At 37.7% G+C, this 23,376-nt stretch overlaps 1 protein-coding gene across 1 annotated transcript in view; it reads left to right on the top strand.

Annotated features, from left to right (window-relative positions):
* cacna1eb (calcium channel, voltage-dependent, R type, alpha 1E subunit b) overlaps positions 1 to 23,376 on the top strand; it is a 301,888-nt gene that overhangs the window by 250,875 nt on the left and 27,637 nt on the right. The window contains exons 34-38 of the mRNA XM_073815042.1: positions 1,241 to 1,332; positions 3,855 to 4,029; positions 7,117 to 7,244; positions 19,513 to 19,609; positions 19,804 to 19,909. Coding sequence (XP_073671143.1) covers positions 1,241 to 1,332; positions 3,855 to 4,029; positions 7,117 to 7,244; positions 19,513 to 19,609; positions 19,804 to 19,909 — 598 coding nt within the window. The remainder of the gene's footprint in view (positions 1 to 1,240; positions 1,333 to 3,854; positions 4,030 to 7,116; positions 7,245 to 19,512; positions 19,610 to 19,803; positions 19,910 to 23,376) is intronic.

Genomic DNA, 23,376 nt, shown 5'->3' with positions numbered 1-23,376 from the left:
GGAGCTTTCAGGCCTCCTTGCATATGGCCTTTCTAAGCAAAAAGTGTCTTTGAAATTCTAAAACAATATATTGCTTGTTGTAAATGAGTAGGCAGAATGAATTTCACATAAATTTGAAGAAAAAACTCTAGACTATTAGATCATGTTTTGAAAAGTCTTGTGAAAACATGTTATCAGTGAATTTAGCATTTTCAAAACCATGCATAAACATTTTTCTCTCAAAAATTCAAACATGTACACACATGTTGTTCATATAATATTGTAGCCGATTTGTGCCGAACACAGTGTTATGAGACTTTTGCCATTATTATGTGTTTAAGCAACTAAAAAAGCACAAATGTCAACGCAGGTCAAAACTGCTCAAGCAAAATCAGCCAAGAAGCCAGATTGTTAAGGAAATTAATCAAATGACTGACTGACCAGAGGGGTGTTTCCTAAAAGCATATTTAGTCAACTGTGGTCGCAAGTTCCATCGTTACAACATAGTCAGACAACAAATCAAGTGTTTTCTGAAACCATCACTCCAATCACATTTGCAAACTTGTGTGATTGGAACGACAGCTCTTGAGCTTCGGTAAGAAGCATTGTTTCTTGTTAGTCTGACTCATTTACATGGATACTGCGTTGTGGCAAAGAACCAAAACTCCAGTGGAGAAATAACTTTAAAAAAACAGACTCAACTGGGAGCCCCAGTTTGAGATTGCTTGGCTAAAGAAATGTGTCTTTGAAGAGCTCAAGAGAAACCAAACAAGGCGCTCAACAGAACAAAGCTTCAAATGCTGAGATGACCTCCAGTGAGCCCATAAAAGCTTAAACATCCTGCGTTAAAACAGTGAAATGTAGGACTAGTCTTGCATATTTAGTTAACTCCAAAATGGGCCAGTGTAGTCACTTAACCTTTGCTGCTTGACTTTTTTATTTAAGGATTATTATGAAATTAATATTATTAATGTTTAAAAAGTGGGTATACCCCATGCCATCTAAAAAAGAAGTGGATATACTCTGTATACATGGGTATTCTCTGCACTATACGACTGATGACATCCATGCTGAAAGCTTTGTGTCTGCCTGCATGTGTAAGCTGTAATAAAATTTCTTCCTCATTCGGTGTTTGTTTTTTAGCCATGACCATCTTTTTAAGGTAGATGAACTTCAACAGATCCATCAAAGAACTGCATGCAGAAAAATAATATTGTGTATAAAGTACAATGTTTGTCTAACATCATATCTTACGTTTTAGGTGTTTGGAAATATTAAATTGAATGATGAAACACACATTAATCAGCACAACAATTTCAAGACATTCTTTGGTGCCTTGATGCTGCTTTTTAGGTAAGATCACCATCATCACAGAGACAAAATAAGATTCTTTGCTCTTTACTGCTTTTGTAGAATCTGTGATGACAAGAAAGTAAAACATTTTATTTGAAATGTAAATAATCTTCACAAATGTTTGATGAGATTAAGCTTTTGATCCCTGTGGAGATTTTAGCACTGGATGCAATAATTTGTCAAAGCAAGCAAATGATGTCCAGCTTTGCCAGTCAGAGATCACCAAAGAATCATCATGCTAAAGAACCCTCAGAGTGGCAGCTTTAATTAAAAAAACCTACTGTAAAAAAACTAGAGCTGGAATGCTAGCCTGGTCTCTTACTGTTAATACATAGTAATAATAAGTAACATTCAAAAACACAAAACATACTTTTTAGTACATTTAAATAGATGCTGAAGCGTACAATGTAGATGTATTTGCAACATTTAATCGTAGCATTATTTCATTTTCAAAGTTACAAAACATAAAACATTTACAAATCTTTCATACCGTAGAGAATGCTGTAACAATTCCCTTTAACCATTTATGGATAATGTTACCACCCTAACCCTGCCCCAAACCTTTCTCAAACCCTATTTATACAAAAATGTAAAAGAATATGTAAACTTATGTAATGTACTAAACTTTTAGTAACAATAGTAACAATGTAGCATTTTAAAGATATTTTAATTTGCTAATACAGTCTTACCCCTAAACCTACAAAAAAGAGTTTATTAAAATCATGTACTGTTAGAAATAAAAAGCCTATATGACAAGTGTAATCACAATAAATTATTTATTACAAAAGCAGTACGAAAAGTAGTTAAAGGATAATTCCGGTATTTAACACTGAGTCTCATTTCTGGTTTGTTTTGGATGAACTACAGTGATGGACACAGAGATTTTGACAATGGGTCGTGTCTTGAGTTTTTGACTCGTTTAGAAGCATCTCTTGACTGCTTCAGAATGGAAGTCAATGGCCATGCACAAAACATGTCATTAAAACAACACTTAACGTTCATTTTCAAAACTGTGCTACTCACCGAGTGGTTCGTGGTGTTCGTTGATGATTAAAAACAAGTTGTGTAGCGACTACAGTTTCTGTCGTGTTTTATTTGCCATTTTGTAAAATTCCATCGACTTCTCTTGGAAGACTCATTGCTTGCTGATATATCACTCCGTCGCCGGGAAACAGAAAAGGGTCTGATTACATGTGGTTGTAGTTTTTTCGCTCGGTTTCTCTCAGAAGAAATTTTTCCCATATTTGATGGCTCAGTGACCAGCCTTAGGTTTGAAGTTGAGCCTCGATTGTGACTGTCTATACGCTAGACACAGAGTTCCGTTCAGCGTCCTTGTACAGCAAAGGTTGGTTGTCGCCATCAAGTGGTCGGGAGTGTGCTAACGCTTCAGACTCAAATATAGAGCGGAAGTATATAAGCGGTTTTGAGATATCTGAAAAAATAGTTCCACTATAGCAAATAACACGGATTGAAATCATACATTGCACCAATATATTTGTTTTTAATCATCAACGAACACCACAAACCACTCGGTGAGAAGCACAGTTTTGAAAATGAAAGTTAAGTGTTGTTTTAATGACATGTTTTGTGCATGGTCATTGACTTCCATTCTGAAGCAGTCAAGAGACGCTTCTAAATGAGTCAAAAAGTCAAGACACGACCCATTGTCAAAATTTCTATGTCCATCACTGTAGTTCATCCAAAACAAACCAGAAATGAGACTCAAAGTGTTAATTACCGGAATTATCCTTTAAAATTAGAATGTGCTGCTGCCACGATCCTCTCTGTAGTATATGAATTACATAGAAATATTAAAGTTAATATAGAACGTTATTCCAGCTCTTCTCTCTGTCAAGGTGCGCATTTCAAATTTCAAAAATACATCAACTGAATGACAGCAATGTTGCAAATCTGTGATGTTGCATGAAAGAGCCAATGAGCATTTAATATCACTGCCATAAAGCAATGTGTTGTCACTTAGTAAAAGCATTAGAGAACACACACAAAAACATTTTAATGAAGATCTTTTGAATAGAGATAGGACAAGTAATTTCCTAATTCTATTTATTATTAATTGTGACATTTACTAGGTTACACCATGTTAATTCTGAAGTTAATTGTTGTTATAAATGGTAAATGAGGTTTTCAAGTTTCAAACACTTTATTTTTCCCCAAGGGGCAATTCACAAAGCCACATAGAGTTACGCAAACAATATAAACTCGAAATACATTCTATTTCTTTAAATAAATGTTCTAAATGTTCTTTAAATTCTATTTCTTTAAATAAATGCTCACTGTAAGTTGCAGGAAACTGTTTGATGGTAAAAATTATTTTAAAAATTCTAGTATGAGTCAAGACTTGAGTAATGACTGATAAAAAAATAACAATTTACACACCCTTATGTCACACCTGATGTAGTTGTAAACATTTCTCCTGAACTGATTATTTGTCTGTACCTAACAGCTGTTTACCTGGTTAAGTTGCCTTATTCTTCAGAAGATATATGACTTTCCTTTTGCAGAAGTGCCACAGGAGAGTCGTGGCAGGAGATCATGCTCTCATGTCTCAGTGGGAAAGAGTGTGAACCGGATCCTTCCATAGCTCCACCTTTCATCTCACCAGATCACGAAGGCGGCTGTGGGACTGACTTTGCCTATTTCTATTTTGTTTCATTCATCTTTTTCAGCTCATTTTTGGTAGGAACATAACTTTCTTGTTATAGTACATTATATCGTTTTTAAATTTGATTTAAATTGATTAAATTTTGTAATAGGACGCACCTGCTCTCTGTTCTGTATTTTTCGAACATCTTAGAAGGTGAACAGGTTTCCATCAAGTATCATGAACACTGAGAAATGGTCACAGTGGCCTGAGCCTCTGTTCCTGAACAAAATAAATGTATAATGGATTATTTGTTTAATTACACATTAATTACATTAATTATAGGGCTTTAATGTATTATTTACATAACAATAGGGTTATTGGAAGAATCACTATCACTATTTACTACCAGAAGAAGAAGAAAGGAGGCAAACACAACGTAAACGTAGTAACACCTCAATAGGCTTTATGCCCAGCTGCACTACTTCCTGAACTTCAGCCAGCTCCTTGTTTCCTGTCTGCCATTATTGGACAAACTGATTAATCCAGGTGTGTCTGATTATTGTTGTTGTGACTACTGAGGTCAGGCACACCTGGATTCCTCAGTTTGTTTGTGACTACTGAGGTCAGGCACACCTGGATAAATCAGTTTGTCCAATAATGGCAGACAGGAAACAAGGAGCTGGCTGAAGTTCAGGAAGTAGTGCAGCTGGGCATAAAGCCTATTGAATTTAGTTTTGACAGTATTCTTCCCTCAGCCACAACATGTACAGAGCCAGCCCGTCTAATTAATTTGTCCAGTTTATTTCTGTCCGCCACCTTCATACTAATTCCCCAACAGACCACTGCATAAAAAATGATGCTAGACACCACAGACTCATAAAACACAGCAGCATGGTATAGCAGACTATACCATTTCAGATTAATCGTCTAGTTCCTCTGTCAATCCTACTAGATATTAATGGGTTTTAGTCACTTCATGGTCCTGCATTAAAATACTAGATATATTGTAATTCATCTAAGTATGCATATGGTTATTTTAGTGTCATTATAAAGACTGCTGTCAGGGGTTTGAAGAATACATTTATTAATACAGTTGTTGAGATAAGAAATGGCTGATGAAGTTGAAAGCGGTTTCAACCAGAGGTGGGTAGAGTACCCAAAATCTGTACTCAAGTAAAAGTACAAGTACTTATACAAAAATGTACTCCAGTAAAAGTAAAAGTATGAAATCTAATTATTTACTTGAGTAAGAGTAAAAAAGTATTAGATGAAAAAACTACTCAAGTAGTTAGTTACTCGTTACTTCCGATCTGATAAAGAAGTAGCGCAAAAGCACTGAATTTCAGACTACTTGGAGGGTTTTCACAAACCTCTCCTTAAAAGTCTCATTGTTCTCCTTATATAAGTAAAGCAGCCTATCTCAGTCCTGCAATGGGTACATTAACATCACATAACGTGTCATTTGAGAAAAAATCTCAAACACACACACACACACACAGATGTTTTTCTGACGGTTTACTCTGTATTTATTTTCATGTTCACAACACAAACTTGTCAGCGTCTGCCTTTAAACATGCAAACAGTAAACAAAAAAGAAGGTGTGTGTCTGTTTGTTATCATGTTTTTATATTAATAGGTTATTTTCATTGCCATTAAAGTGCAATTACTGAACATAAACAGGAGAACATTTAATAAAAATGATCATTTTAGAATTTCATATGGAACTTATCTGTTTGTGCAAATTAACTCTACATTTATTATAATATATAATACATGTTTCTTTAAAATCAAACTTTATTCTTTTATTTTTATTCATTCATTCTTTAGGAAGGATTTAAATAAAATACAATCCCGTTTTTATTTGAATGTATTTTCTACACATTAGTGAGGTGTCCGGATTTGTGTTTAAATGCAAGACGTCCTTACATTATGTTGTTCAGTTTGTTTAGTTGTTGGAAAATCATATGGAAATGTGCAGATGTAGCAAAGTAAAAGTACAGTTTTTTTCACTAGAAATGTACTTGAGTAAGAGTAAAAAGTACCCATCCTTAAATTTACTCTAAAAGTACTAGTTACCCCAAAAATGTACTCAAGTAAATGTAACGAAGTAAATGTAATTCGTTACTACCCACCTCTGGTTTCAACTGAGTACGTAACAAGGCATAATTCCTTGGTTTGATGCAGTTTTTTTCAGCAGGGACCTGATTTTTTTAACTGAAATCTTACTGATACAGTATGTGACATGCATAATAATTTGTAACACAGTGTAGATAAGAGTAGATAGATGAGATAGATTAAATAGACAGATAAAATAAACTAAATAGATAAAATACTGTAGATGCACATAGTAGTTAAGTGTTTGCAGTTACTCTTCATGATGACTTTTAATTAGTTTTATCAATTTTTGCATCAGTGATCGTTTGCGTGGTCAGACTAAGCCAGGATGAGCTGATTAAACTAGATCAAGCTGGGCCTTTTCTGTTATCCTGGCTCTCTTAATTCTACTTTTGTGCAATACCCCCCTGGTCTTACTTTCTGGTTGTTATGAGCTTTGCGCTCATCTGGCTCACCACAACAATGAAATTATTTATTTCATTTAAGATTTCATAAAAGTTTCATTTTTGTTTTGTGGAGCCATTGATACAGTATGTACAATACATATTTGCATGTATATGAATACAGGCTACATCTGCCATGTTTAAATTGGCATGTGACCTGTATATTTGTTGACTGTTGATGTACTGTCAACACTGAAAATAACTTATTCAGGTTTTGTTAAAAACAACCACAATTTACTCTTATTTATGTTACCATGAGGGCTTACAGTTCTCCAGATATAGTTTTTTTATTTGACCTTTTTCGATTTGCTGGCTTCTTAACTCTCGTGGCCTAATGGGATAAAGTAGTGTTCATTCGATGCATACTTTAGAACGTATTTTGCTTTTTATGCCTTATGCTTTTCAATACAGTTTCCAGACACAGCCCATTGCTTAATATTTTGTGCCTCTTCCCACTTGCTCTGAAATGCTGTCAATACTAAAATACTTTGACTGGTCATTGCTCTTCTCTCTTATTGAATAAAAAATCATTTAAAATAATAATAAAAATAATTTGTAACGCTGCAGGACATGTTTTCCAAGTACTAATTTTTGTTGGCACATTCTTTTGTTTTTCCTAAGATGCTGAATCTCTTTGTAGCTGTGATTATGGACAACTTTGAGTACTTGACTCGGGACTCCTCCATTCTTGGACCTCACCATTTGGATGAGTTTGTGCGCATCTGGGGGGAATATGACAGAGCAGCATGGTAAGCACAAATATCACATTACCACTGGAATACTAGTTATACTATTGCTTAGTATGTATAATATTGTATTAAGTGTTTGCCTGTTTTACCGGGGAACTAAACCTCATCATCATTCACAACCATGTGTCCTTATTATTTTGCATTATTATTCAAAATGATTCATTATTACTCATTTCAAAGTTTATTTAGATTTTGTGATAGAAAGCAAACTTAATCCCACTTTAAACTTATACCATTGGTTGAGCAAGAAAGGCTCAATAATGGTCCCTTACCCACTATTTTCCAATATTTAATTCACATTTGGCATGATAAACGACATATAGTAAGTTCAGCCCGTACTTTTTTATCTGTATATGTGTTCCCGGGGATCAAACTTATGATGATTGTACTGCTAACATGAGGCTGTAACTACAGCAATTTCTGACTGCTATTCAGATGAAACCCCACACAGCATTAAAGCAACAGCATAGCATGCTGCTGGTAGAGACACTAATTTAGTAAGCACTCCAAATGGTTGTATTTTAGGTAAGTGACAAAACCTTATGTGGTCATATTAGTTGAAGAAGATGTTGGGCTTAACATACTGGATGTCCCAAACGCCCACTATAGTGTCTCAGACACCTATTAGCCTATACCAGGAGAATTCTGACCAAAATGGGACTTTGACTACCTAATCTAATATTGTATGCTGTTGGTCTTATTCTTATCCTGAGGATACCACAGACTTTAAATTCCTTTAAAAATTGACTAAAACCTATCTTTTTAAAAAGGAATTTGAGAAACACTGCATTATGCATAGATGCATGTATGTCTATATGTGTATTAGTTTTTAAATATTTTTTTAGCTGTTTTAAACTTGTACACTTTGAGATGTTTGATTTAACATGTAAAGTGCGTTATAAATGAAATGTATTATTATTATTAGGATAGTTAAATGTGTGTTCTAAGTTTGTTACACCACAAAATGCTGTTAATCACCCAGCCATATTTGAATGATTAAAAGGGCTTTGTTCTTAGAGGACTTAACCCTCAGTCAGTGGCATGTTTACCCACCACACAATTGCAAAAAACACGCAAGAGCGAGAGATGTGCAAGTATGCGCGTGGAATAATATTTGCGCACAGAAAGCACCCTCGCGAGGGCGCATATATATAGGCTATAGTTCATGGGCGAAAAAATGATTCAACTCAAAAGCACACCTCTGCTCAGCACGCGCAAATGCAGCCACACATGCAAGTGCTGGGATGAGCGCTCGCTTGACTCTATCAATGATCTTGCAACTGCACAGCATTCACTCACATGTCAAGTTCACTTTTGAGACTTTGGGCTTCACATCTGTGATTAGTGGTTTGTGTCAGGAATGGTGGTGGATGAACCCAAGTGCAGACAGCTCTCAACTCAAAAGACTTTTATTAATAAACAAAAACACCCGAGGGGGTAAACAAGGCAAGAATAAAATAATAACAAACAGGGCAAAACGAGACATACCATGACACACGTACATACAATGATACCACAAAGACAAGAGACACAATGGCATTAAAATAGGGGAACTAATTAGGGGAGAATAACCAACAGGTGAGGAAACTAATCATACATAATCAGGAAACAGGAGGGTAAGGTTAAGACTAAAGACAGGAGAGCACGTGCCACACATAACAAATAGGTCACGTGACTCTCCACCCAAACACAGAACACTTGTATGAGGGTGTCAGGATCCTGGTACTAGAAACAAGACAAAACACATATAATGACATTCAGGATCCTGACACTACCCCTCCTTTAAAGGATGCCACACGGCATCCCCACACAACAGTACACGACAAAACAATAAACAAAGTCCAACGGCCAGAAGGCCGACAGTGCCCAATGTCCGGACCCCCAAAAACAGAAGGCGGGACAGACGGTCTCCGCCCAGGAAGTGGGCCCGGAATCCAGCACCGCTCGGCCCGCCGACCTTGAACAGGACACTGGACATGCTGTACAGGAACGCTCGCGGGGCTCACTGACCAGTGAGAATCCCGGAGCTTGCTGGCCGATCCTCTGTCGCGGGGCTCGCTGTACAGAGCTCCATCGCAGCGACAGTCCGACGTACAAACACTCCAACGGGATCCGCCGACCAGGAACTTCCCGCGAATCTCACCATCCTGGCACTTATCCGCGGGGCTCACCGACCAGCACACTCCCGTGGGGCTCGTCGATCCGGATCTGTCCCGCGGAGCTCCCCGAACAGGAACACTCCCGCAAAGCTCGTCGGCCAGTAGCCCTACCGAAGACCCCACCGATCAGGAACACACCCGCGGGGCTCACTGCACGGCCACAGGAACACAACTCCACAGACAACAGCAGGACAGGGCAGGACTGGACAGACAGCAGGACGAAGCAGGACTGGATGGACAGGAACACTAGACGGGGCCAGACTGAACAAGGTAACCAAAACCAAAACAGAGCTGTCTGCTGGGTTCAAGAATGGTGGTATCATTCTGTCAGGAATGGTGGTGGATGAACCCAAGTGCAGACAGCTCTCAACTCAAAAGACTTTTATTAATAAACAAAAACACCCTCGAGGGGGTAAACAAGGCAAGAATAAAATAATAACAAACAGGGCAAACCGAGACAGACTCCTGACCATGACACACGTACATACAATGATACCACAAAGACAAGAGACACAATGGCATTAAAATAGGGGAACTAATTAGGGGACAATAACCAACAGGTGAGGAAACTAATCATACATAATCAGGAAACAGGAGGGTAAGGTTAAGACTAAAGACAGGAGAGCACGTGCCACACATAACAAATAGGTCACGTGACTCTCCACCCAAACACAGAACACTTGTATGAGGGTGTCAGGATCCTGGTACTAGAAACAAGACAAAACACATATAATGACATTCAGGATCCTGACAGTTTGGTTTGATCAGTGATGCATAATCTTTTGTTCCTCACTCGTCATGAAATATGGGTAAAAACATAACAGGCTATAAAGACACCATGCAGGGTTTTAAATCACATTGAAAATACATAAATCATATTCTGTATCTTATCAATGTCATCAAAATCTCATCTTTAGTGTATGTCTGCTCTATTGTTGTATCTCACAGTTAGTTTGTTTCTGCAATATTAAAATAAGAGTTATGAGATTTCCATTATAAATCCAGGCAATAACCAACTTTCAACATCGTTTGCAGGTGTTTGTAGGTTCAGTTTGTTAGATCAGTCTGAATCATAATCTAATGCTTCCCCTTTTTTCTCATTTAGTTTTTTTAGTAAGATGTCACACACTGAAGTTGCAGTATTTTATTTATTACATTGTTTTAAATACATCCTATAAGAAATTTGCAAGCAAATTATATATCTGAGAGGGGCTTGAAAACATTTTTTAATGGCCCCCAAAATGGTGAAAACGGCACTGCCCTCCGTGAGGATGTAAAGTAAGAGACTGTGGTGATATACTGGATATTGTGGGTCTCTTTGTAAATTGGGAACATGATTTCTACATTAGAATTGTAGTCCCAAACCTTTAATTTAATACCTTTATTTAACCAGAAGACTCAAAACACTGAACAAAAATATTAACAGAGCACTTTTGTTTTTGCCCCCATTTTCATGAGCTGAACTCAAAGATTTAATACTTTTCTATGTACACAAGAGACCTATCTTTTTCAAATATTGTTCACAAATCTGTTTTAGTGAGCACTTATTCAAATGTGTTTACTGCACATGGCCAGTTAGCATATGCTAAAAACTGCTAGCATTAACAATCAACTTCACTCAACAAACAACAAGACATTCACAATTGTACTTTTACACCATATGTAGTCACTTAAAAAAATCCCTTTTCCTACCAGTAGCATCTCAAAGTTAATAAACCAACCGACAATGGGTAGTAACATGTGACGAGAACATATACTTTGCATACAGAGATCCTCTGCACACTGATAATCAAACAAGCACACCTGGTTCTATGTGATCAGCTTCCTTGTTCCTTCCAGGTTGCATTTGGTGCCCAGAACCAATAGTATTTATTCATACTGATCTTACATCATACTGAAGTCAAACTAATTTAATCTAATATATTTTGCTTCTTTAACAATGACAAAAATACATTTCTATTTCATTTTAGCTCCTGGTCAGTTGACCGAAGGAGGTCACACACTTCTTGACTGACATTTAATCTCTTTACTGTTCTTCAATAGGAATCAAAACCACCAAGCGTCTTACATCTCTATGAAGAATAGTAGCTGGGATCTTGTCACAAAGTTTTTTCATTAGTTTGACATCCTTGAATGTTTCTGCTTGTTTTGGTTTAACAACTGAGATGGGATAAATGGGGAATACTCTGACCATTATATCTCTTACTGTTCCTTTCTTGTCTGCATTTACATTGACAACTCTGGCCAACTTAAACTGACCACTAAGAGCATTCTGTTCAGCCAACCACACCACATCTCCCACAGAAACATTACGTTCTTTAGTATGCCACTTGTTTCTTACAAACAGGTTAGGACCTGCCAGCTGACACCCTCTTCTCCAAAACTTGTTGTTTCTTCCAGGATAATTCTTAGTCTTATTCGAACTTATTCAAAACACCCTTGATCCCCTCTTTTCCCAGTACGTCACAGAAGAAGAGAGTTTGGACTTATTTGTATTCCACACAGTCTTTCCGACTTTGTGTCCTGTCATCGATAGGTCTTTCATTGACCAAATTTGCTGCAGTGAAAACAAAGGTTTGAAATTCCCCTCATGTTACACCTCATATTCAGGAGGACTTGATTAACCAGATGGACAGCTGCTTCTGCTGCACCATTTCTGTGAGGGGAATCTGCAGGATGAATCTTCCAAGACCAGTCTGTACTGTACTGGGATGCTTCAGTTTCTAACTTTACCTTGTCTTGTCATCCTAGGAACTTGTGAAGATCCTCAAGAACAGACTTGGCTCCTATGAAATTTGATCCAGAGTCTGACCACATTTTCCTTTGATGTCCCCTAAAGTTGTATATCTTTGGTATGCCAGCAGAAATCCTTCTGTTGATTGATCACTGATAATTTCAGCATGGATGGCTCTTGATGCCATGCAACAAAAGACAGTTCCCCAAACTTTGAGTCCTTCTTTACCTCTTTTTTTTTCCACAAAGGTCCAAACAAATCCAGAGTTGTAAGCCCAAATGCTGCAGCTGGTTTAAATCGCTGTGGTGGAAAGTATAATTTGTTGGCATTGCTTTGCTCTTGCTTTTCTACAGGTCACACAGCAGTCTACAGATTTCTTAGCGTGTCTGCTTGCCTTTTACCACCCAAGCTTTTCTTCTCATTCTTAACAACGTTCCAGCCACTCCTTTATGGTTTACTTGATGAACTTCCTGAGCCAGCAGCATAGAGACATGCATTATAGGGTAATATTGGAACTTTTCTTAATTTTGCGAAAAGCACAACATTCTGTTTTTATTGGGAGTGGACAGAAAAAAAACTAGACACTTTAACGTTTTAAATGATGTATAAATCATATCTGTATGTCAAAAATCAGCAGAGTAATTTAAGTCTCTTTGCGGAGTGATTGAAAAATAAAGAGTTTGCGGCGCCCGCGCCACCGTCGGCCCCAGAGTGTTAAGAGCCTCATCCTGTTCAGTTACTGTCAAGATAACCTTATTGAAACCTCATACACTGGCCCATTCTGCCATGCAGAATCTACCTTGAGGTCTTTTGAACTAACTAACCTTGTGATAATATCTGTTATGTTTAAGTCACCTGTGATCCACCCTCAGCCATGAATAGGTGTAATTCTTTGGATTTCTCCAATCCTATTTGCAAAAAATTCCTGGTAGCCATATTTACCCCACTCCCAACACTGTTTGGCTGTCTACCAGATGGAACCATTGGTCAATCTCCACTTGGCAATGCTTCTCGATGTATTTTCTGAGTCTGCCTGCACCACACATTTCAGCCTTGACTGCTTCCCCTTTTTGATCCAAACGAGTCAATTTGGCCTTGGATTCGACTAAACTTAATCGCAATAACTTGGAATGTTTCAGATCTGTTACAGCTCCATATGTCTTATCACTCCCATCAGAAAATGTTCCTGCCAACAGTTTTCTTTTTCAGCCTACAGGTGTTAAACCTCTGAGGAATTTTTGTTTTTCCGAGCTGAACATACTCTTCAAACAACTTAATGGCTTCTTCGCTGAGGCTTTCTGACAGTGGTTTATCCCATGTATCTTTAGTCAAGTTTTCACGTCCTGCTTCCTGAAATGCCTTTCGTACAAGGATAGCCTCTTTTTGCTTGACGGGGGTTGCTAAGCCAATCGGATCATACAGCCCCACTGACTCAGATGATCTCTTCTAGTCAGAGGATTAGGAGTCTTGGCCCTGACCTCCTCTTTAAGGAGGTTTTGTCCTACTCTCATGTTTCCTAACGCTTATAAAAATTAATGGAAGTCATGATGTAGAGTTTATCTTCCTCTGCTAGATACCGAAGTTCAAGAGCCTTGTTGTCTTTTTCCCATAGCTGATTTGGAAGTTTCGGGATTCTATCTTATGCTGCTGACTTTCCTGAATCTCCATCAGTATGCTCCCAATTTTGCTCTGACCAAACCCAGTGCTTACAAAAAACCTCCAGCTCTTAGGATGTCCTCAACACCTTCAGTTATCTTATCCAGCTTTTTCTGATCATTATGCTTATATAAAACATTATATATGTATATTATAACAAAAACGCGTAGGCATGCAGCTTCTGCCGTCTAGTCAGTTTGCCTTGCACATTCAGTGATTAGTGTTTGCTTTCTCTGACGAAACTAAATTATTTAATTACAAGAAAAAATAAAAATTACTGTGGAAGCCGGTGGCGCGATGGGCAAGTTATCTAACCGTGGACGGGCTGAAGCACCGGGTATCACCGGTTGTACCGACTATCGCAACAAGCCTACTCCATAGGAACCTATGCAGATGCATTTATCTCTCCTTCAGCCATACAGTTATACATCTTCAGGATATCTCCTAGGACAGCATAAACTCCTCTCCTAAACCTTAGAAGGAAAGCTCTGATTGGGCTCATCTGGGCTTTTCAGAAGAATATCATGCATACTCGCTTCTTTAAATTTCTGACTGCTGTTCCATACCAGGAGTAGTAAATGAGTGGTTTTAGCGCAATTAGGTGACTCACATACCAAACAGGTCCATTCCAACAATTAATTATATCTCCAGTGAGCTTAAGTCTACCAATTCATGAATTTGAGCTGTATAAGCAACTTGCCACTCAGGTTCCTACTTGAGCTACTTTTCTGTTGTCAGAAATGTTGCCTCTATCCCACTTCTATGGCGAGAAAGGGAAGTTGGATCTTTAGTCCAGGGGTACTTTGAATGCCAGTGAGCAGACTTGCTGTGTACATCTTTTACTATGTAGGTAAGACACTCTTTTATAATCTCAAGTTCTCTTTACACTGCCAGTGTCATCTCCTTGTCTCCTACCTGACAGTTTCCAGAGCAACAGGCTCCACACATCGGTTCACAAGCTGCCCCAATACTATACCACTTCCACCATTCCAAGAACTCATGGTTGCTAGCTGCTTTAAAACAATTACTAATTGTGAAAAGTGTTATATAAATAAAACTGAATTGAATGAGTTCACTCTGGGGAGCCGCCACAAACACCGGGCTCGCCACCACGCAAACTTTGTGGCGCACGCAAACTTTCTTGTCTTGTGTTGCTCTACGGTCTGTGGGGCCTGAAACATACTGCCCCACAAAAAAAAGTTTAGGGGAAGAGTCCTCTTCTTCCTCCATACAGTGTAAGGAATCAGCTGAAGGTGGTTAAGTGAGCAGTTCGATGGTGGCAATGTCTTCCACTCGTTAAACTGGGCTGTGCTTTAGTGAGGAAGGACTCAGATTCAGTTTAACCACCCTGAACACATAGCGCTATTGGATACTAACACACATGTGGCCCTGAGCTTAAACTTGGTTCAGACAACTGTTGCTTCTGGGCTAGAAACTTGGAACATAGTGTGATCGGTTAAGTCTCTAAGCACGAAGCTGGGGACTCAACTTGTGAGTCTCCAACCACATGGGCTGGAGATTTAAAACGATCTTGGTGATCTGTTACAGTCTCTTTGAAAGACTCAGAATGATGGGTGATCTGTCACAGTCTTTGGTGTAAGACTCAGAACAAAGAATGTCTGAGGAAAGAGTACTTTTCTGCCTTTCAGATAAGGAGAAGTTTGTATATTGGCACTTTCCTCTTGCATGGCTGTGATTGGCTGATAATGTCAAAATGAGTCTAAAATGTGATTAAATGATTGATATATGCCTTTTTTACTTCTCAAAGCACTTCTAAAATACCATTGGCATTGTATTGCATGTGTAAACATGACAGCAAAATGTTACTCTATCGTGAATGCATTTATTCTTATGTTAATAACTGGTGGTGTAAACACTTGCTTAAAGGAATAGTCTACTCATTTTCAATATTAAAATATGTTATTACCCTAACTAAGAAGAGTTGATACATCCCTCTATCATCTGTGTGCGTGCACGTAAGCGCTGGGGCGCGCTGCGACACTTCAATAGCATTTAGCTTAGCCCCATTCATTCAATGGTACCACTCAGAGATAAAGTTAGAAGTGACCAAACACATCAACGTTTTTCCTATTTAAGACGAGTAGTTATACGAGCAAGTTTGGTGGTACAAAATAAAACGTAGCGCTTTTCTAAGCGGATTTAACTCGCCTGAAAAATCCGCTCCCCTTCCCCCCTCATAATGGGAGAGGGAGGGTGTTACTGCGCCGAGTCAAAGTACTCCCAAAAGTGCTGTTCCGCCATACTATATAGTTCCTCTCTTAAATCCGCTTAGAAAAGCGCTACGTTTTATTTTGTACCACCAAACTTGCTCGTATAACTACTCGTCTTAAATAGGAAAAATGTTGATGTGTTTAGTCACTTCTAACTTTATCTCTGAGTGGTACCATTGAATGAATGGGGCAAAGCTAAATGCTATCGAAGTGTCGCAGGCAGCGCTCCCCAGCGCTTACGTGCACGCACACAGATGATAGAGGGATGTATCAACTCTTCTTAGTTAAGGTAATAACGTATTTTAATATTGAAAATGAGTAGACTATTCCTTTAACTTTCTGGGGTTGACCGCAGCATGCGCACCACTAGTGTTGTTTTTGGCGGACTGTTTCAATTTTAGTCTAGTCCTTGTGTCAAGCTGTCATTTAGTTTTAGTCACGTTCACACTCTTTTTAGTCAAGTCAAGTTTTAGTCGACTAAAAGTCTGGGCATTTTAGTCTTATTTTAGTCAGAATTATCCATGACTATTTTTGTCTAGTTTTTGTCGACAAAACTATTGACATTTTAGTCTAGTTTTAGTCAATGAAAATGTTATCTCTTTTTAGTAATGAAATTCTATTTAACCCAGTCAATAAAGTATAAATACCTAGTAGTAGTATAGACCTAGTATAAACCAACATTTTTAATTAAAAACAAAAGTTTTGTTATATTATTATTACCTTATAGACTCAAAATACATCCATTCCAGCATGAAAGATGCTCTGATTTGAATTTACAAGATATTTATTTTACTAACCTGTGAGTGAGTGACTTGACTGTTCGTATAGTCTACATGAAAGTCTACATAATCAAAACAAAAGTAGTTAAAAAGCAGAAACACACACACAGGGCCGCTGCTGGTCAAATGGGTGCCCTAAACTGACTTTTACCAACAAAATCATACACAACTATAGTATGTGTGAGAATAGAAGTTCATTAAAATGCTATTGTTATCATTTATAATTGTGTTTTGACAGCAACACAAAATACATTTATACAAATATGCAATTATATATTATAGCCTATATTCTGCATCTGCACCTGTGTAGTTACTGGACTTTGGCTTAATCTAATGTGAAAATCCCACATTGAAATAACCTATATAAACATATTCGTTTCAATATAGGTTTTGATATAGGTTTTTAATATATGTGACATATTGAAAAATTGTCGGTTTTCCTATATTATATGTACGACCCTGCATGCACCTATATGTTCACCTCTATATTAGTAAAATGATTAAAATTCATAGCTGCTAGGCAACATAAATAAAAGTACAACCAATGACAGTCTGCACTTGCAGCAGCTGAGATTCAAACCCCCGACCTTCCGATTATGAGACAATCTCATCTGCACCACTGTCAAGATTTAAAGACCAAACCTTCCGATCATGATTTTCATACAAGAAAGAATTGACCATGTAAATGTTTCAGATAAACATCATAGCTTTTCATCTCCTCTAATTGCTATAGTTAAATTCCATAACATGCCAATTACATGTGATACCAATTTCATGTGTTCGCACATACATAAGTTCTTGCTTTATTTTAGTTCTAAGTTATTGCCTTGATAATAGAAAATATGAACTGGGCATCATGTATGACAGTTGCCAAAGTGAGATATGAGCTACAAAATGACCAGATCCTGCCATGAGCTATATATGAGACATATCTTGTATGTATACCCTTACGAAAATCAACCATGGTTTTACTACATCTAAAACCAAAAAATTATGGTTACTGTAGTAAAACCATAGTAACTACAAAATAACCATGGTTTTGCTGATAGTAATCAATACACCAAAAAAACATGGTTACTACACTTTTACCACAATAAAACCATGGTTAATTTTCGTAAGGGTAGTGCTTATTTGTGGATATAAAGAAGCAATACAGGAGACCTATATGGCCTGTATATCCACATATATGCACCTCAATTTTGCCTATATGTGGCATATATACGCATATATTATCATATATGGGCAATTGGGCATATATGCTGTATTGTGTTTCGATATGTTTCCTATTTAAAACTTGACACTTCTGTAGTTATATTTTGTACTAAGACAGACGGAAAATTAAAAGTTGCGATTTTCTAGGCAGATGGCTATTAAAGGAGTAGTCCACTTTATAGATGGGGCCCATTGACTTACCATAGTATATGTTTGTCCTACTATGAAAAGTCAATGGACCCCATCTTTAAAGTGGACTACTCCTTTAACTATACTCTCATTCCGGCATAATAATCAAGGACTTTGCTGATGTAACATGGCTGCAGCAGGCACAATGATATTACGCAGTGCTTGAAAATAGTCCCCTGCTTTTGAAAGTAACCAAAGTGGACTTTTTTCAGGCAGTGTGTAATATCACTACTCCTGCTGCAAAAACATTGAAACTTTGGTTATTTTTTAACGCGATGCTAATGGTCTAATCAGATTCAATGGATTATGCTTACTGTAGCTATTCTACAAGTGGTACAGCCAGACTCGGAGATCAGCTGAATGAATTCCTCTAGGGGAGCTGGAAATTGAGTATATTTAAAAAAAAGTGGAGTGTCCCTTTAAGGTCTTAAAGAATTTATGGCCACCTTAGCTTAGGCCTCAAGATGAGACTAATGGGGGTTTAGGTGATAAAGAGGAATGCTGTGGTATAATTGAAATGTCTTTTTCTACCCAGTTCGGTACTGAGGTCATCCTTCCTGCCATGTAAGAGGTGTCTGGCAGTTGTTCCAAAAGTGAGGGGAAATCCCATCTCTCTGATAAAGCCAATGTGGAATTGATTTAAACTGCAATTCATCAACTGGCCACTAGAGGCAGGCTCCAAAAGGGAATCAATTCCCATAGACCTCCATGTTAAAATGGCCAACTTTACAGTAGAAAATAATATGTTTACAGCCTGGTGGCTGGTACAAAGAGTATTTTTGGTCTGTATAGCTAATTTTGGCCTTCATGACAACAGTGAGGGGGGTGAATTTTTTGTAACTCATCCGTTTAAATGATATACAGCCTTAAAGTTGAGCATAATTAGGGAGGTGGCCACTTGAGTGACGGTGCAACAGCCACTGCTGTCACTAGAGTCGAGCTAGGCGAGCGTGGTTTCAGCAACCTGTCACCTCAGCTTCACCCACATCCCGCCTCTGTACCCATTTTCGGATATTCACAAGGGATGCGTGGTGACGCGCGTCCAAGATGGCAACGGCAGGCACCGCCTACTTTAAGCTTCAAAAACAATCTTCAGAAACCTATGGGTGACATCATGGACACTACGTCAATCTTTCTTTACAGTCTATGTCTAAAAGCCTTAAAATTGAGAATACTGTTATACAAAATCCATTGACATGATCACTTGCAATACCTGAATTCAACTTACCTGAATTCATCCTGTATTTATTTTCATAGTTCTTTCAGTGTTTTTTTGAAAATAAATGAATTGCCGGTTTTATCTTTCAGTGGACGTATTCACTACACTGCTATGTATGAGATGCTAACACACATGTCTCCACCTCTTGGACTGGGAAAGAAATGTCCTGCCAAAATTGCTTACAAGGTAGAAAAATTTTTGTTAATTTGTTAATTGATTAATTTGTTGCATTGTGATTTAATCTTCATTAACATAAATTGTATTATTAAGTATACAGATAATACAGCACATTTAAATTCCTGAACATTCTAGTATCATTAAATCCTAAAAGCCAGGCATTTCTGATAACAGTTCCATCCGTGTTGTGTTTATAATTGCAGAGGCTGGTGCTGATGAATATGCCAGTGGATGATGACATGACGGTTCACTTTACATCAACACTCATGTCTTTAATCCGCACAGCACTGGACATCAAAATTGCTAGAGGTTAGATTTGTGTTTATGCATTTGTTAGTTTGCCCAAATTTTCTTATTATTTAAACTTGTATGACTGTTTTGTTGAACACATTTTGAAGTACCCTTTAGATATGTTAAAAGTCACTTGCTTGAGTGGTACAGCTTGGGACAGGCATCACAGTGGTTCGGTGGATAGCACTGTTGCATCACAGCATGGGCGGATTGGCCATCTGGCAATTCTGGCAAATATCAGAGCGCTGGATCATTTTTTAAATGTGGGCCGGTGAGATTTTTTTATATATAACATAACATTACCCGTTCAGAGGTTACGTGGATGCAGGGGCGAATAAGTTATATAAAGAAATGATAATAACAATACTTTGTTTTTCTTTGGACCCCCTTGTAACTTGATGCTGTCTTATATTAAAAATACAAATAATTAACAAATTTAAGGGATGCAAATCACTTAACTTTTGGTGAATTTAGCTATTTTAGATTTAAAAATGAAATTTAAATTATTTGCTACAGTATGTAGCATACAGTATAAGATAAAGTATGAATGTGTGTATATTGTGGATTAAATTAGAATGTAAGAATTCATGAGAAGGCAAAACTGTTATCACAAGTAATTAAATGACATTTAGGGCTAAGTTTGTGTTAATGCGATCTTATCTTAAATCTTGTTAAAGGTGCAGTGTGAAATTTTTAAAAGGGTCTCTTGACATAAATGCTAAATTATATACAAAACTATATTATCAGGGGTGTGTAAAGACCTTTCATAATAAACCATTATGTTTTTATGACCTTAGAATGAGACGTTTTAATCTACATACACCGAGGGTCCCCTTAACTGAAAGTTGCCATTTTGTGGCGCCATGTTTCAACAGAAGCCCTTAACGGACAAACTTTTTTACTAATTTGTCCCCGACTATGACATGTTTTTCCGGCGGTGACTACCGTAGCTTCTCTATGCGTTTCAAAAGCGAGGAGTGAGCAGTGGACTGAGCCGTTGGTTGCAATTCACAACCTCACCACTAGATGCAGCTAAAATTTACACACTGCACCTTTAAAGCTACTACTTTTTGTTTTCTTTAAAAAGAGATTTTGTGAGGTAACAACACCTTTGGTTACCTGGCTTTCTGGTAGCTTTTCAGTAAATTTATTTTGTTTTGTAAATTAAGGGTTTTCTCCTAGGGGTTTTTTTCGCCCCCGGGAGAGTCAGCCAACTTTGGCTTAACTTAGCACTTTACTGTACACGTTACATTATTACTACGCTCGTTTGTACGGCTTATCCTTAGCCACAATATTCTACTTCTTATATTATCTATTGATTTTCTGTGTTCTCCTCTACATCTACTTATGTAAAGCTGCTTTGCAACAATTAACAATTGTGAAAAGCGTTATATAAATAAAATTGAATTGAATTGAATTGAACATCTACTTAAATATAAAAATCCAGTTTACTTTGAACAAAGGTCTTCAGGAACAGGTCTCTAAAACATGCTTTATTCCCTACACCAGTCCAGGTTGTATTAACTCTTTCCCCGCCATTGACGAGATATCTCGTCAATTAAGAGAAAACGCTTCCCCGCCAATGACGAGATTTTCCGTCTTTCCGCAATACCGCTGTTATCCACCAGGTGGCGCCCTTCCGCAACTTTTTAAAACCGGAATTATTGCCCTATGGCAAGCTGCTGCATGTCCGTGTCTGTTTTAAAGATCGCTCTGAATGGGATCTCTATGAAAAGTCAGTCACAAAAATTGAATTATTTTTGCTCTTTGCTCAAAATATGGTGTTTTTGCAAAAACCTACCCATTTTCAAAAGCTGATTGCAAAAGAACCACTAAAGGTAGGATGAAACGTTTTTTTTTTTGTTTGAAAGCAGAGGGTCTGTTCTTTCATTTGGTATATTGTATGTTTATTTATTTAAAGAAGAACATTTTCTGGAAGGCATTAAACTTTGGTGAAAATCATGAAAAACGCTGGCGCTGGCTGGCAACTTTTTTTAAAAACGCTGGCGGTGAAAGAGTTAATGGAAAGGTGATTAGAGAAGATACTCTAAAGCTGAAAATTTAAAAAAAAGTGTTACAAATTAAATTTCTCTGAAGTTTCTCATACATAAATGTGAGACAGGCTGTGGATTCATAGTGTATATGCAGTGTACAATCTTAATTTTACGCTTTAGATTACCCTACGGCGAAATTAGCACACTTACAAATCGTTCCTGGAGCTTTTTATCATGCCTCAAAGTGTTGTCAAGAAATGCCAAAAGTGAGCCACTGTCATCCGAAACTACAAAATAAAAGGCATATGGTAATTTTGGACCAAATCATAGACAAAAAAAGTAACATTTAAGAAACAGTGCATGTTCTCACCTGCGAGTTCACTACGTTCCCTCAGGGCTAATTGGTTCTTCTCCCTCACAATGCAAAAAATTATTGATTTGACTGTCATCTATGCTTGGGCAATCGACCCTTCACATCGAGCTTGATTGGCAGGCGACCTGACCAATTATAACACCGATCTTATCAGCATTTACAACTTTTGTCCCACAGACAAACCACACAGTATTTTAAAACCTTAAGCCCGCTACACAATTTTAAATGGTTCTTCGATATTGTTTCTTATTGCCGCATCATAAATGTGATATCAAGTCATTAAAGCAATATCACGCCGTGTAGTTGTTATGCTGACAAACTTTATAGACTTTACGGACTAAAGAAGACTTGTCTGTGGTAACTCATAGGCTACCTCATAGCCTCTCTACAAGACTTCATCCCTAAATGGAGTAAAATTTTGATCGTAATGGTCACGATCACTGTTTCCCCGTTCCCTAAAACTGTGGTTCCAACACCCACACGTACAGAGAGCATATTGTTACAGTAATTTATGCTAGCTTGAAAGAAATTATGAAAGTAACGTTTATGCATACCGATTTTTGCTTTCTAATGATGGAGTGAATAAAGAGCTGTCCAGCCTCACGGAAGACATACTAGCCATTCTATGGTGATTCCCAATCTCGACCACATCCAGGTGACGCACAACTTTCAATTTTTGTACAACGTTGGAATGACCGCTTCAGCCGAGTCAGTAGATGCATCAAAACAACATGAGTAAAAACGCTTAACATGCCTTAAGTAATTTACCTTAAGGTTACCATGGACCGAATGTAATCTTTATAAAGCATATAATAGAGTCCTACGTTGGCTAGCTGTTTTCCCAATCTCACCCACTCTCGATGAACCGTTGACCATTACCGCGCATCCGTTCCACCCCCGCTCGCACCTGGGAAAAAAGTCACTGACCCAACCCCCATGCGCTTTTGATCGGCAGATAATCCGTGCGCCCTTCGTATGCTTTATCAGCAAATTTCCTGCTTGCATCTAGTCTAACAGCCTTCTGTTACAAGAGGGCGAACTTTACTATCCAACTTATCCATTCATATGCACTTATTAGGTTTTTTGTCTATATTTATATACTATAAATCCAAATTTTG

The sequence above is a fragment of the Paramisgurnus dabryanus genome, chromosome 6 (genome assembly GCF_030506205.2).
Source record: "Paramisgurnus dabryanus chromosome 6, PD_genome_1.1, whole genome shotgun sequence".
NCBI lineage: Eukaryota > Metazoa > Chordata > Actinopteri > Cypriniformes > Cobitidae > Paramisgurnus > Paramisgurnus dabryanus.
This window is presented reverse-complemented; position numbering and strand designations above follow the sequence as displayed.